The 16,068-nt window shown below is 37.1% G+C and overlaps 1 protein-coding gene across 1 annotated transcript in view; it reads left to right on the forward strand.

The window, feature by feature from the left end:
* The window catches only part of LOC111925878 (elongin-A-like), a 17,202-nt gene extending 1,631 nt beyond the window's left edge, over positions 1 to 15,571 (forward strand). The window contains exons 2-11 of the mRNA XM_023922488.2: positions 5,280 to 5,336; positions 7,044 to 7,156; positions 8,209 to 8,896; positions 10,300 to 10,399; positions 11,182 to 11,355; positions 11,933 to 12,030; positions 12,780 to 12,960; positions 13,292 to 13,415; positions 15,094 to 15,212; positions 15,354 to 15,571. Of these exons, the coding sequence (XP_023778256.2) occupies positions 5,280 to 5,336; positions 7,044 to 7,156; positions 8,209 to 8,896; positions 10,300 to 10,399; positions 11,182 to 11,355; positions 11,933 to 12,030; positions 12,780 to 12,960; positions 13,292 to 13,415; positions 15,094 to 15,212; positions 15,354 to 15,415 (1,716 nt within the window). The 3' untranslated portion in view covers positions 15,416 to 15,571. The remainder of the gene's footprint in view (positions 1 to 5,279; positions 5,337 to 7,043; positions 7,157 to 8,208; positions 8,897 to 10,299; positions 10,400 to 11,181; positions 11,356 to 11,932; positions 12,031 to 12,779; positions 12,961 to 13,291; positions 13,416 to 15,093; positions 15,213 to 15,353) is intronic.
* The last annotated feature ends 497 nt before the right edge of the window (positions 15,572 to 16,068 follow it).

The following is a 16,068-nucleotide window of genomic DNA, read 5'->3' on the forward strand; positions in this document are numbered from 1 at the left end:
AAATTGCCAGTCATGAAAGGTACTCCTAAGAGAAGTTGAATGTAGTAACAGAAATTATGTGATTAGTATCTTTAAAGGCAAAGAGGAGAGGTCTAGAAATGTGTGCAAAGAATTAAAAATCAGTATTACAGATGTATGTAGGCAAATGTTGTCAAATACTTCTGTTCCATACTGAGAATACTCTGTCTTTGGACTTTTTAATATTGCTAAAAAATTCTTGATAACCATGCAGAACATAAATTGTCCATTTCAAAAGCTTCTTAATGTGTGAGGTTTGATAGCTACCCACTGAGTTTTCAGAGAATTGATGAAAGAACAGGTATTAAACGATGCTTGTAGTTCTAGGGAAGATACAGGGGAAAAAAGTAGTTAAAGGTCAGTGAAATGGTCTTCATTGGCATTGACCATAAAGGAGCAATGAACAGCTGCATGATGTTAAGATGTAACTGATGAAGAATTAAAGGGTGGTGCTATGATCCACACCACGCAATGAGATGTTACATAGATACCTTCTGACAAATTTATCTCAAATTGAATTTGTCTGACACAAATTGTCGTAAATATATGCGAGCTTCAAGGCATTTCACTTGCTTCTGTATGACACTGATGTAATACATAAAACTGATTTCCGTTGCACTCACCAAAAATAAGTGCCAGACATAATTGGGAAACAATGTTGGGTTGTGGGTTTGTGGTGTTTTTTGGGGGGGTAGGAGTGTGATTATACATTTCTTCGTGACATAATGCCACTGAAATCTTTCTCAATTTAGAAGACAGCAAATATTGAAGTAATTTCTATCAAATTAAGAGTGTCCCTTCTAGAAACCAAATTTATAAAAATAAGAGGCTACATTCATTTGAGCAACACGTTTTACCATGGCTCAGTGGAAAGTCACAGCTAGGAGCTATGAATATAGGTCACTCAGGATAGGAGACTGTATTTTGGAAGGCATTGACTCAGAAAATGATTTGGAGCTCTGATGTATTACCAGTTGAGCATGAAATTGCAGTAGAGTGCAGTGGCTTTGGAGTACATGCTATCCTTGGGTAGCTTAGCAGGGTTATGCTATTATTGATATATAGCACTAGAGAGACAATTAAAGGAATATTATGTCCTGTTCTGAGGACTGCTTTTAAAAACAGCACTGGCCAAGCTGGAAAAGATAATAAGATAGCTAGAGAACGGCTGTAGCTCTGGCTAACATAACTTAATGAAACTAAAGAGCCAAGGTAAAGTATGCAATTAGTATTTACATTTATTTCTGTGTTCTGTGAGATGATTGGAAGAAAACTCCTTTAGTATAATTAACAGATCACTAGATTTAGTAGCTGAAAACAAAACTAGGCAATTGTTTTAGGAGAACAGCTGTGTTGGGTTTTTTTGTTTGGGTTTTTTGCTCATTTTTTTTGTTTGTTTTTTGTTTGTGTTTGTTTATTTGTGTTTTTTTGTGGGGAGGTTGTTTGTTTTTTGTTTGATATTTTGGAGGGTTTTTTTGGTGTTTTTTTGTTAGCTGAGAGCATGGGGATGATTTGCTAGGGACAGAGTTGGGTTTTTCTACGGTGTTTTCCTTGAAGACCTGGTGCTCTTTCAAATGAATTGTCTAGTTTAGCCAGAAGTTATTGAGTTGATAGAATTTCACAGGCTCTGCTATAGATGAGAATAAGCTAAAGAATCGTAGGGATCTCTTTGAAAGAGAAATGCACCTATTGAGTGAGGAAAGAGAGAAAACAGGAGCTACTGTAGAGAAATGTTGTCAGTCCCCTGAGGACAGATGGTCTGGGAACCTGGGTTCCGTCCTTCCTGAGGTTCCAGGCTCAGATAGGAAAGTAAGAATAGACTGTACAATGCTTGTATAAAGGATGGTGGAGCAACACTGGTGTATTGGGAAATGACCAAACCCAGCTGTTATGACTTTGCTTTCAGTTTTGGTCCTGGAAATTTTTGTTTGCTTACGTGCTTCTTTCCCATTACTCGTTACCATTGATCCCCGCTTTCCAAATTCCAGCCTGCTTTCCCTTCTTCCCTGCATCTTTGCTTGCTTTTCTTCCTACTGTCATCTTTGCTTTTGTCTCATGCCCACGATGTGGGTGCCCACTTTCAGTTTGTCCATAAGGCTTTGCCTGTTTATATTGCATAAAGACCTTGGTTTTTCTTGGAATGTATTTTATGGAAAAAAATCCCCAGTCCTAAAGGATTTTGATCATTTTTTATAGATCAGTATTTAAGAATTATGTAGACTAGTCCAGGAATTGTATATGAAGATAAGTGTTTTCCAAACTTTTTTCTATGAAGTTTACAGTCTCTTTTAAAGGTAATTGAGTTTTTCCATGAGGATATAGCTGATAGTGGTATGTGAAATAAAACAGTCTGAAAACCAGTGGAGGTTTGTGTATATATTGTGTGTATATAGAATACATATGTATTGTGTATATATAGGTGGTCTTCTGTAAAGGAAGTACCAGACCCAGTCTAGTGAGATAAGAGCTAGATAGGCCACAGATGCCATGGTGAAAGAAATGGTTAGAGAAAGATCCCTCAATAGTCAGTCTGTGTTTTGTTTTTGGAGGTCTGCTCAGAACAGACTTCATCATATTGCCTTATTTTATGGAATAATTATAATAGTATCGTATATATAGGTATCATGACATCAAAGTTTGTGTTTCTAGCAAGCTCTGGTTTTGGTGACAGACTTTGCTGTGTCTTGTGCTTCACAGTATACCTTTCTCCAAAGCCTGATAGATACTGGAGCTTGGTATTTGTGCTTTGTCTTTGGCAGAGAAATAAGAGATCTCTAGCCAGTAGGATAAATACAAAGTTTCTCTGATGCTACAGATGTTTGCCGCAAATTATATTTGCTTATATTCTGATTGTGTCTGTAAGTGAGCTTGATTCTAAATCCCCCCAATAATTTGGAGATGTGATTCCTACTGGCAGGCTGGATGCAGCCATTTACTTTGTCCAGTTACAGAATAGAGTATTGTACTAGTCCTGTACATGCAGAGCTGCTGATTCGCCTGCAGCCTGGGCTGTTCCCTGCTTCTAAGTGGTTGGTATCACCTCTAAAACCTTTATCAGTATGTCTGATCCATTTTTGCTATTTTTTAATATGAAACAGTGTTATTTGTCTTAATTTTCCAAATGTGATATACATTTTAAGTAACCAAAATTAGCAGTGTGGTCTGTAGTTTAGAAAACTTTGAAAGTTTTGTTTTTCATTAACATTTGTTGTCTGCTTTTGAACATGCTTGTCATCTAGGTACTTTTGTAATTTAGCCTGTTGGTTTGAAGATGTATAATAATTGCCTGCTTGCTGAATTTTTTCTTCTGAAATAAATTTGGCTTTATGAGTTAACTTAGTCCAAAATCCATCAAGAGGAACTGTTCAAAGCCTCTATTCTTTGTATCTTGATGAAAACATCCCCTAATATTGATTATTCTTCCACAAATAAATTTGTCTCTGGCAAAATAAGTGGGATTTATTCCCAGTGGTTTGCAGTGCTTGATTATCTAGACATGCTAAATATCACAATATAGTGTGTCAGCAGTGGGTTTCTTCCTTTTTCATTGCAAAATAAATTAAATCAATGAGGATATATTCTTTTAATTAAAGTGAATGAACTTGACGCTGACCATCTGGAGCATTAGAAACTATGTTAACATTGTGAGTAATCTTTTTTTCTTGGGGAGTTCTTTAAGATAAGCAGAACTTCATATGGCTTTTGTGCTGGTTCTGAGATCTTGATAAGGAAGCGTTTATTATATTTAATTTTTTTTTTAGGTATCCTGCCATTCTGTAGCTAGTTGAACTTTGTGGGAGACATCTGATTTGTTACCTCTGGTCCTAGGTGTATGTCTTACCTTGTCTCAGATTTTCCCAGGCTGTGAAGCATTTTTCCTGTGCTTGTCTCGACTCGGAAGCACTGTTTCAGGGTGGAGGATTTAGAGAAGAACTATATGCCAGGAGTGTGGATAGAGCCCACTGAACACAATAAAAATCAGTGTGAAATGTGGGATTCCACTACTCTAATGCATTATGGGAACAATTAAACTTAGATCAGCAGTAGAACAATGTATATGCCTTGAGTGCAATTTGTAAATTGTTTCTTTGAGCTTGCTGCTCATATTTTAGTACCTCTTCCACCTTCTGTAATGCCATTTCAGAAGCAGTATGTAATGTAATAAATGACAGTTTGTCGGTTATTTAAATTAATATAGCTGTTATTGTTATCAGAAGGTTTTTGGGTAGTGTGCTTTGTGTTCCTGCTGTTACACTGAGAAGTGTCAATGATCTGAAACACTTGTCTTATATTTCAGGCTTTGTGAAAGCCCTATGAAATGCTGCAATTTCAGTTGTACACTAATCCTATTGTCTCCATAACATAGTTTCATGTGTGTGGTTGTGAGTGTTTTAGTGGCAATACTAAATTGGCAAATGCCATTCTTAAATGATGACAGAAAGATAAGACAAATTTGCTCTGTATGGTTAGCTGCAAGATTGGGGTATTATATACCCATTGCGAAACAAATTGGCTTATTATGTTGCTGTTGAAACTTATACTCTGCTTATAAATGAGACATCTTTGTTATTAAAACACTTCTCATAGGCAGATGAACATTTTGTATATGAAAAAAATCTTTTCTGCTTTTATGGAAGTGTTGAGTTTTGTAACTGGTGTAAGCTTTGACAGTGCAAAAGAAAAGTTGTGCTTGCTCAAGCTTGTTTTGTTAAAGTTCAAATTGCAGTTATGTTTTCAAAACCTTATTTTGTGCAGTCTGGGCTCGCACCAGCTCTATTGTCCTTTCTTGGCCTGGATTGATGGAGTAGTGCTGATGACTGTGAGACTTGCTGATTTTTGCTTGGTGGCTTGGCATAATGCAGCTTTTGTACTGGCTCTGTGGCAAATGAGGGCCACTGCTACAGGATGAGTAGGCATGTATATGTAGCCTCTACTTTTGTATTATTCTGTATTATGTAGCCTCTACTTCTGTATTATTGGTTTTTTGCTGTAATCTCTGTAGCAGTAAATTCAAACTATCTGCTGGTTTTTCTGTCGTTACTGAAATTGAGGGGTTGGCAGGACGGTACTGATTCACTGCACAGACTGCAAACACTGCCCTGATGTGCAGTAAAGGAGTGCTTACATTTTCCAGGAGTTGCTGGATGTTTCTTTTAACACTATTGTGTATTTTTTGATTAAATATATGAATGAGGATGAGAAGAACAGAATAAGATTTCCAAGTATTTATTTAAAGCAATTAATCTAATGTTTCTTTACAGATTATAAAAACACTTAAGGTACTACAAGGTTTGGATTTATCACTGGATATTTTAGTGGTAAGTGGTAATAATACATTAAACTCTTCTATAGTGAGTTACTATGTAATGTCTTTGTATTATATGTTATATATAATTATAAAATGCAACATTATTAAATGCAACATGTGTGTTTCTAGAAGTAGTGAACATGTTACATTTTGTAATCTGGAGTTTATATCCTGTTTGGTTAGATTAATTTTCCAAAAGCTGGTCATCCAGTTTGATAAATGCAGTATTATGTCAACAGTGATAGGGTGATTATGTCAACAATGAGCAGGGAGCTGAGCATATAGAGGACACTTTCCTAGTAAGGTTGGCTTCTTTTCACTGTAAAAATGCCTTTGATCGATGCTTAAAGCAAATATGGGTGAACCATTCTTTAGGTCAGTTGTCTAATTCTATCTTTCATTAGCAGTTCGAAGTTAGTTTCTTGCATTTAAAGAGCAGGAATCCCATATAATGATTCTTTTATCCTTATCCAAGCTGCATCCTATCAAATTCTATATTAGATATTCGCACACTGGTCTGTGAAGCTTCTAGCTATTATAAACAATGTGTTTTGAAAAGAGGAATGTGGGTTTTGTGAGAGAATTCTTTGAAGAGTAAGAGGAAAAATATAGTTGCCAAGATATTTAGATGACCTATTCAGGTGAAGGCATTTGCCTGCCTAGACACAGGCAGACTTCTACTGAAATGAAGTAATATTTGTTTTTCTTTCCAATAAAAATACATAATCTCATATTACAATTAGTTGTTTAAAATGACAAAGGGTTTCTGCAGATGACTCATGTTCCCAGAAAGTTTGCATGCTTTATAGTGGGACAGACTGATGGAAGCCTTCAAGTAAAATAGAGGAAAGTGATGTCTTACAGCGAAGGGCTCCACATATTTCTGATGCATTTGAACAACATAAATAGCTTTATGAAGTAGTCCCACCAGATTTCTTCCATCTGTTTGCAATAACTGACTTACCAAATCAGGTTGCTCAAATTATATATAAACTAAATCTACTTGAAGTGAATTTAAGGAAGCCCTTTCTACAGGCTGAGCTGATTATGTGGGAGTAATATGTATAGCTCAGACTTCACAGGAGTATAATTTGACTAGTTAGTTAGAGCATTCATGGGTTGCAGTGAACCTCCTGAATTCCATATTTTGTGTGCATCTTAAAAGTGAGGGTTTGTGAATGAGAGATGCTTACTGATAATACGGGATGAAAATCACCTGTGATTCTACCAACACTCAAAGTCTGCAAGATATTTTTGCTTAAACAAAACTCACTAGAGTGAGACTTGAAAACACAATGATATTGGCTGCTCTGACGTCTCAACCCTGTACTACTGGTTGAGATGTATTTTATATTACACCATGCCCACCATATATGCTCAAATGTACTTCATAAGCCTAAAGGAAATTTGAATTTAGGCATTTTGTGGGTTTAAGCATTTGAGAGAAGTGAAATTCCTGAAATACGTACATTTAGTGGAGGAAAATGACTTATCTTAGTTTTCTTAATTAAGCCTGCATTTTGTTCCCCATATTCGGTTATAAATAACTACTTCCTTCAATTCTGTTTGCAGTATAAAGAGGGCATTTATTCTTTGGCTGTCATAGGACTGCCCTGAATACTAGGCTAATACTGTTTGTAGCAGTTTTAGAGGAGGTTTTATTTGGGATGAGAGTTGTGATTTATTCTGCCCACCTTTTTTGCACTATCTTCAACAGGAAACTGGCATAGACAAAACAGTTAACAGTTTTAAGGAACATGCCACTGCTGGGAATGTAGCTAAGAGTCTGTTAAAAGAATGGAAAAAGCTTATTTCTCCAGAAAGTAAAAGGTAGGTGTGAACTTTTTTCCTTAATTATACTGTAGTGTAATTTTAAAATACTGATTGGAAACTTAGGAAGGTGCTTGGATTGACAAATGTACATTGGCTTGGAATGTGAATTTAATGCAAGAAATGAGAATGCAGTTGTAAAATATGAGGAAAACAATGAAACCATTATTGATCAACTAGCCCAGTTGGCACTCTGACTTCAGCTGCTTTTTGTGACTGGCACAAGTTGTTAGGTCCCAGCTGGTGCAAACAGTACTAAACCATGATGGGCACTGCTCTGCACTTCAGGAAATTGGGAAACTTGCTCTTTCTTCCCAGAGGTAAATGATGCATCTCTCCAGTGATGTGGTTGTATAGAATTTTTTCTTGTAATGTTCTTGTGGACTGAGAGGGCCTTCCAACATTGGAGGAGGCACAGTGATGAGATGCAGTTTCTTTTGAGACTGAAGCAGCCACCACTGCCATGGCCAGGCCCCCTCTACTTTAGATGTTTTGTGGTGTTCAGTTCCAGACAGTTGAGCTGAGAACGCCAAGGAAATAGTTTGATTAAATAGTACATTTTAAATCTGAAGTTGTTCAAACAACAGCAAAGTAAAATACCAGAACCTGTGATAAGCAAATCATAAAGGCTGACCTGTTAATCTGTATCACCTACAGAGCATGTTGTAAATTTTTCTGTCTCCTAGTTATTTCAAGCACCATGTCTTTGCTATAAAGTATACAGGGAAGCTTTGTGAAAAGTGGTATCCAGCATGTTATAAGCCGATAGTACTGCCAGCTTTGTTTTCCTGTTCAGGATTTTATCCCTACTCCTCACTTCTTTTGCTATCAGTTCTTGTTTCAGTATTTAGCAATGCTGGACCAAAAAGCTCTATGATTCTGTACTGCTAATAGAAGAATTAGAACACAGTGCACAATTCAGTTCTGGGTTTTGTGAAACTGTGACACGTGGTGTGATTTTATGCTTTTAGTTTTACTAATATTGGAAAAACAGACTGCTTAAGAATTTAGCATCAGCTGCAGAATGGGATGTAATTTTTTTATTGTTTCAGTGATCACAGGGGAAGAAAAAAGAATGAAAATGAAAAATGTGAGATGAAATCTTCTGTTTCCAAGGAGATTAAGTCTTCAGAGAATCCTGAAACATCTGTACTGGCCTTTAGAAGTTCTAGTAGTGCTCCCATTTCTCCAAAGTTGAATAAGAAGCATATGTATAGTGAAAAGACCCATCAAAGTACAAATTCTGAGTCTCCAAAAGAATGTGATAATAAAGAATGTAGCAGCAGTGGTTCTAAGCATGCTTCCCAGGGTACCAATTCTCAGGCTAAAGAAAGTGAGTTCAAACAGAGCAAGAAAATTTCAGAAAAGCAGCATTCCTCTGCAGCCAATGAAGGCTTATTACCCCTGAAGGAAAAGCCTAGTAAGGATGCTTCCAAACAAAGAAATCCTAAACGTGTGAAGAAACCAAAACAAAATCTTGTCATAAAAGACCAAGCCAAATCATCTAGTGAGGAGGAATTTGAACCCCCTACTATGTCTTTTGAATCTTATCTTACTTATGATGAGGTTACCAACAAAAGAAAGAGAAAGGCTTGTTCTACAGGTGCGCAGCCAAAAAAGTACACTGAACAGAAGTACAGCTCATTACCACAAAAGACTTCAAAACTTTCTCAGGAAAAAGAGGGAGTTGAATATGTAAAAAAATGTGGGAGTGATCAGTCAGAAACTCCCAGTAAAAAGGTAAACCACTACAGGGTTGAGATAATAGCAGATAAACTGCAGTCAAACAAGTGCTTTGGACTTTTAATTTCAGTGAAATTTATCTGTATTTATTTTAAGGAACAAATTGTATGACTGATGTATTGCCTGCATTGCAATTGCCAATAATTACAATAATGGGGGAGAAAAAAAGGGATACAGTTTGCAATTTAATTACTTGTATTTTTAGCATTATTTCCAGTATTACAATAGTGTTTGATCCTTACCAACTTATCTGACTTTGACTTGCAAAATGCAAAGACAGTTACCTTTGGAAAGATGTCCACCTTTTTTCTTGAGCTGTGGCCTTTTTTCTTGGTTTGTGGCTGCTGCAGCTCTTTGTGTATAGAACAGTTCTTTTGTCGGGTACTGTGGTTCTTTAATAGAGAATGTTAAGGTTTGCAGTGGAACTGAGCATTCTTTAAATGCATTAAAGTAAACCACAGCATTCCATATAAAACTAGATTATACATATTCTTAATCTGAGCTGTTCTAGTCCCTTGAAATGCAAAAAGCTTAAGTAGCTCCTCTGAGAAAATGTGTATGCAAAAATATGTATTAATTAGACCTTTAAATGAAGACCTTTTGTGCACTAAAAATTAGAGTTATCTTCAGATTTATATCTTCACTGTGAAAGCTTTAGGCTTTTTTTCTTACGGAAGAGCTGCAATCTGAATGTGGTATCTTCTGTCCTAGATGGGGAAATATTAATGTAGAGGCTTATGTATGATACTGTAACATAAACTGTTTGAGGAAAAAACTCAGATATTCAAGCATTTATAAAAAGTTACTATAGATACTTAAATGAAATGCAGGGAATGCAAGTTCTGGGCTGTAAGTGCCTGACTTGCAATTGGAGGACACCTGAGACGCAATTTAGATGTTGCATCTGATCCATTTGTAGGGACCCATACTTAACAGGCTGCTGCATTTTTAAATCCTTTTTTAGGGGTTTAGCTGTAAATGTTTTAAGCTAAATGGCTTAGTGTGATCTAGGAGACTTGATAGGACCTGGTATAAAGCTGTTGTTTTTTAGAATTATACTTTTGTCATTTTGCAGTTTTGCCTCATTCACTGCATGCCTCAATAATGATTTATCTGAAAGCCCATTAGCTCTACATATCTACTGTGTTACTTAATCTATGTGCCAATTACAGACGTTCCACTAAGTTCCTTTTATGGTATAGCCTTGGTAAGTGGAATATGAAAGGATATACTGAAAAGTAATCCTGTGAGTAAATTTTAGTGTAGAAAAGCAAGAATTCTAGTTATCCTGGTTAATTTGTGGATTTGCATAAATGTTTGAGGGTTTATTGTAGCTTATTTTAAGCCTGGTTAACCCCAAATTTATAATATTGAAGCAATCTTTCCTTGACTGTGCACAGGCCAAAGTGGCATCCCTCCAAGAGCTTCTTAATACTCCACTACCTAAAATTCTGCCAGGCATCTCAGAATCATCTCTCCTGTGTGCTGCAGACTTTACAGGTAAGTAATATACAAGGGTGATAACTGTGAAATAGTGCAGGTTTTTACAGCTCTGTATATAAATGTTTTTATCCCGTTTTCCAATAAACTGTATTAGCTTATCCATAGTCCATGGCAAAGAAGGGCCTCGCTTTCTCAGCTGAAGAAATCATGTTGAAGCTGAAGGAGTTATAAGGCCTTCTGAGGAAGGTTACCACATACTTAGGGAAGGCATAAGTCAAGTGGCAGTTCTACAGGCTCCATTTGTCTATACTCATGTCTTAAGGCAGGCAAAGCCTTAGCAGAAATTCTTAGGTAAAAGAAATATGAGACACTAGGTCTAGCTTTGGCATAGGAACCACTAGCATCATTATAGGTAGTTAAGATAAAGTACCAGTGGTTCCTCTAGCAACTCTTCTGTTGTTTCAGTGGTTTCCTACCACTGGGCTCTTGAAACATGGCTGATATTGCAGCTTCTGGCTTATTTAAGATAACTCGGAGGATTAGTAAGATAGTTTAGATGGGTAACAGAGCAATCGAGATGTGAATAGAGCTTACGTAGACTGGAGATAAATAATGCAAGAGTGGTTTGACTTGGTGCAGCTCATTTGCATTGTACATCTTGGAGTTAGATGATGGTGAATGGACTTTTGCAATTTACAATATATGCAAGGGCCCCATGCTATAATACAGTAACTTTGTATTAAGAAAATATTTTGTATATGTAAGTAAAAGTAATATATATTTATCTCAGAGCTGAATGTTTAAAGCATTGTGAAACCTGCCTGATGTTTTGCTTGCAGCATCCGCAGCACCTGTTGTAGAGGCACCCCAGCAAGCCAGTGAGATAGTTCAATTCACAGGACAGAGACTGAACTCTAAAATGCAGGTTTACTCTGGCTCTAAGGCAGTCTGCCTTTCGAAGATGCTTACACTGCATGAGCAGTGTGTCCGCATGCTTCACAACAATATTGAGTGTGAGTACTTCAGGGGATGTATAGCACTTGTCACTCTAAGGGTATGAGATGTTTTTCTCCATGCCAGCCACTGGCCTACTAAAATATATTGTCCCTCCCTACAAATGGTGACTTGGAGAAGGTTGAAAGGCCCTTGCAGAAATAGATTGATGACTGTGCTAAAATGTAGCTTTGTTTTGAAAGTTAAAAATTTTTAAAGGTCCAAGTTTTCTTAAAATAATGTCCTAAAAATTCTAAATGTATAAATTCTGTCCTAAAAATTCTGCCCCTCCTCCCCCCTCCCCATGTTTGTTGTGATCAAGATATTATTTTCTTCCTTGCATAGGCAGAGGAGGAAGTGATGAGTATTAGTAAAGATGGGGGAATAGCTAATCAAAGATGCTTTATCCATCCTCAAGTATAACTGCTAGTCAGTATGGAACTGCTGATTTATAAATATTTTCATAGCCTGACAAAGAATATTGTGTTAGTGCTAAGTTAAAAGTTAAAATTAACTTGTGTTTTTATTTTTGAACTGAGTGGTGATATCTATGGAGTAAAATAAGTGCAATACTGAAAGTACTGTCCTCTTTTGTAGTGCTACAAGAAGCAGGAGATGTGCCCTTTGAAATTCTTGAGCCTGTACTAACACGTTGTACACCAGAGCAGTTGTTTCGAATAGAGAAATGTAATCTGGTAAATTCTGCCTTGTTAAATTTGGGGAACCACAGTTCCACAACTTCACGAGCTGCACTGGTTTTCTGTCTCTTGCATACTAATTTCTTTGAATTCAGCTGTCATCATCAAGTCTCCCTCTCAAGCTTAAAACATTCAGGAGAATTACTACTGATGACTAAGTGAAAGACAGGGTGTAAAGAAGAGTATTTCTGTTTCTAAACATAAGAAAGACAAAAAGATGACCGATAGTATTTACCACTGAAATACCTGGGAAAGTCAGAACCAACTGTTTTCAAGTTGCAAACTAGTAAGCCTGCAAAGCTTATTGATCAGGAAGTAGCTGGGGTGAGATTTCATGTGTGTGATAGATTTCTTACCTACCCTGTCAGGACCTGAGCTCCATGACACACTTGGACATTGATGTTCTGAGTGTGCAGTCCTTCATATGGCAAGTTAGCCTTTCTTCTGTGTGCTTCAAGTTGAGAGCCCAAGGGGCCTGAGCCTGTGCTGCAAACTCAAGTCTAGCCTGTAGGCATGGCTCACTGACTCCAGCTGTGCTGCTTGAAGCTGTGGGATTTCCAGGCTGTAGTCAGTGTCCCTGCATGGTATAGCCACGGTGGGAGTACCTGTGTCAGCACTTGCGGTGGGATTTGTTCTGTACCTTCTTCCACCAAAGGTTTGGGTTGTGCCTGTTGGCTCAGAGAACAGGTACTCTTGAGAATGTTATTTTTAAATCTCTGAGTTAAGATATCTTGTGTTCGAATTAGATGTTTATAAAAGAGACTGACCACTTGTGGAAGAAACACTGCCAAAGAGACTTCAAAAATGAGAGCCTTCTGGAATATGAGTCTTGGCGTGAAATGTACTGGAGTCTGTTTAATCAGAGAGAAGAAAAACTGAAGATCCTTACAAAAAATATTCTTTCAGCTCAGTCTGAGAAACCAAAAGGTAAAATCTCTGGTTAGCTCTTCCACTTATAAAACCCAATCTCTTCTGCTGTTCTTGACAATATGTTTGGTTTAGTGATTTATTTGCAGTGAATGCTAATGATGTACTTCCAGGAGAAATCATCAAGAACAAACACCATTACTCTTAAATTAAAATTTTCTTTCAAAGTAAACACAAATACAATATGTTGGTGTATCCTGCAAATATTATGCATTAGGCAAGTCATACCTTACTGGTTGGACTAAGGATTCTAAGCAGCAATGAAAAGAGTTTTGGACATAAAGGACATGAAAAGCAGATATGTATTCTCTGCTCCTTGCTTCTATATTAGGCAGGCAAGTAAAATTGGCTTATGTGAGTGGTGCAGCAAAACCAGCTAGGAACATTTGCCGACAGCAAGAAATCCATGGGCCAGCAGGATCTGTCATCCAGCTTCATCCCACAGAAAAGTGCAAGTAAGTGCCATGTACTATGCTTTTAATTTGAGTTTCTGTCTTTGTCAGTTCAAAATCGTACTTGAAAAATAATTTTCAAGTTCTGAATAACTCTATTTACTTTTCTAAGTGGCTAGTAGCTAGAAACAAACTTGCATTTTAAGTCTTGTGTACTTCTCTATCATGTGTATATTGTCATTGCACATTTCTGAAAAGTGACATTGAATTCACCTTCCCATCTGGATAAGTGGATGCTGTTTCTTTTTTCCAAATTGCACTAAATCTGCTTGGCAACCTAGGGCAATTCCATTGTTGGTGTTTTGGGTCTATAAACCTGCCTAGTAGCCTCACATGTTCTCCTGCTTTGATAAAATCCCAGTCAGCTGCCTGGTGTGATACAGCTAACCACAATGAACCTCAGGAACTTTTAATACTTTCTTTTCCCCTGTGAATTTCAGAAGCTTAGTCAAACAGCCTTGCTGATCAAGGTGGTTGTAAGTATGGGTTAGGAAAGACAGTCTGGATGTAAGAATTTTCCTAAACTTGGCTTTTAAACCAGATAAATTTTCATAACTGTGCCTTTATCTGGTAAGGTTTTTAAGGTTCTTTCCATACTGTTGCAATTTCCAAGGAAATATAGTCCCCCACCAAGGGAGTAGCTTAAGGCACTTTGAGTTGCACTTTTGCTTTCAGCTGCTCTGTGGGAGGTTGATTCTGTATTGTGACAGACCTGCCTTTCCAGTTTAGGTGCTTCAAGTACAGTAGCGTGCAAGTATATATGTCCTTTGTGCTCCAGTAGTCTCTGGACCAGTGGCTGAATGATGAAGACCAAGCCTGCATGATTTTTTTTTTTGTCAGACATGAAAGAAGCTGTAGGAGGGTCGTTAGTTTGCCTTCTTGAGAACCAAAGGGATTGTTTAGGCATGAGTTAAACTTCACTGCTTTGACCTATTGGTTTTTGAAGCTGCAGAATTTGTACAGCTGAAATTCTCACTTGAGAAGCTGATCTTGCAGGAGCTAAAAATCCTGCTAAGGATTTGCATGCAGATATGCAGATCCTCAGAAGGCTGCTATTCTCACTCAGCCTGCAGTGGTACGAGTGCTGTTACATTTGGTGATGTTGTGCTGATACTTTAATGCTATGTTGGGTTAATGGTCTTTAACAGGGGGCATCAGCTTTATATATGTATCTGCCTCAGTCCTTGTCTTGTTGATTGAGGATTACATGATGTTTAGTTAGTTATTGTGCCTTTTGCTAGTCAGTTACAGAGGTTTTGGTTTTAAGTATTTGCCCTCATTTTCTGTCAATGAGCTAGTTAGCAGTTCATCTGTGTTTAAAGAGGAAAATAAACACAAGGTGTGAAACAGAGCACAGGGCTATATGAATCACAGTGGTATTGCTGGCCATTTTGGTTTGTCACAAACTGATCTTTTAATTTTAAAAACTAATAAGAGACATGAAATCTTTTAAATGTAATATTTGTTCAAGAATTAAAATGGAAAAGATCCTCATCTGTGATCTCTTCTGACCTGAATTATCTTATGATTTTGAAATGTATAAAGTTTCTTAAATATATCTAATCAGGCTGTTGTTTTTGGTTTGTTTTTTCTTTTTTTTCAAAATGAGCCAGAGCAAATTATATTTGCTTGAAGCTTAATATTAAATACTAACTTTTTGCTTACTTACTTGTTTTAAAAGAACAGGAATTCTGGAAATGAGAGACAGAAATAACACATTATCAAATCTGTTACCTGCTGGCAACAGTATAAGTTCTAGCTCAGGTGTCATGATTCAAAATGGAAAGAAGCCTACCAAAAGTAAGTGGCATTTCCTAAGATGATCAATTTAATTGTTTTAACCTTCTGTCTACTAATATACACTTAATATTATACCAATACCATTTTAAGTTGCTCATAGCTGTAATCCTAACCGGTCTCTTTGTTTTGTTTTTATTGAAGAAATAGCACCAATCATGAAGAAAACTTTGAAATCGCTGAGGAGTTGGACAATGATCAAATGAGGCTGTGTATTTGAAGCTTATTTGATGTGACTTTGTGTATATTATGCTACAGTGAATGGAAGTAATGTTCATCTAAGCACTGTTCAATTTGCTTTAGTTAAATAGTTCTGAAAAATTGCATGTTGAATAATTAGCAATAAATACTGAAACCTGCAAGTCCTTTCATATTGCTGCTTTCTTACTTGAATTGAAATAAGGTCAGTACACACTAATGACAAATCAGTTTATATGAACCTCTGTAGGTGATGTATTTATCAGTTTAAGCTGGTGAAGGGTCTGGCACACAGGTTTTGTTAGGAATGGCTGAGTGGTTTATTCTGGAGAAAAGGAGGCTGAGGGGAAGACCTTATTGTTCTCTACAGGTACCTGAAAGAAGGTTGTACATGGCTGGAGGTTGATCGCTCCTCCCAAGTTATAGGACAAGAGAAAATGGCCTCAAGTAGCACCAGTGAAGGTTTAGATTGGATATTAGGAAAAATTTCTTCACTGGAAGGGTTGTCATCATTGGAACGTGCTGCCCAGGGAAGTGGCTGTGTTGTCATCCCTAGAGATATTTAAAAGATGTGTAGATGTGGCATTTGAGGATCAGAGTGCTGGATTAACAATTAGACACTGATGATCTTCAAGGTCTTTTCCAACCCAAACAATTCTGT

This window comes from Cyanistes caeruleus, chromosome 2 (genome assembly GCF_971803275.1).
Source record: "Cyanistes caeruleus chromosome 2, bCyaCae1.hap1.1, whole genome shotgun sequence".
NCBI lineage: Eukaryota > Metazoa > Chordata > Aves > Passeriformes > Paridae > Cyanistes > Cyanistes caeruleus.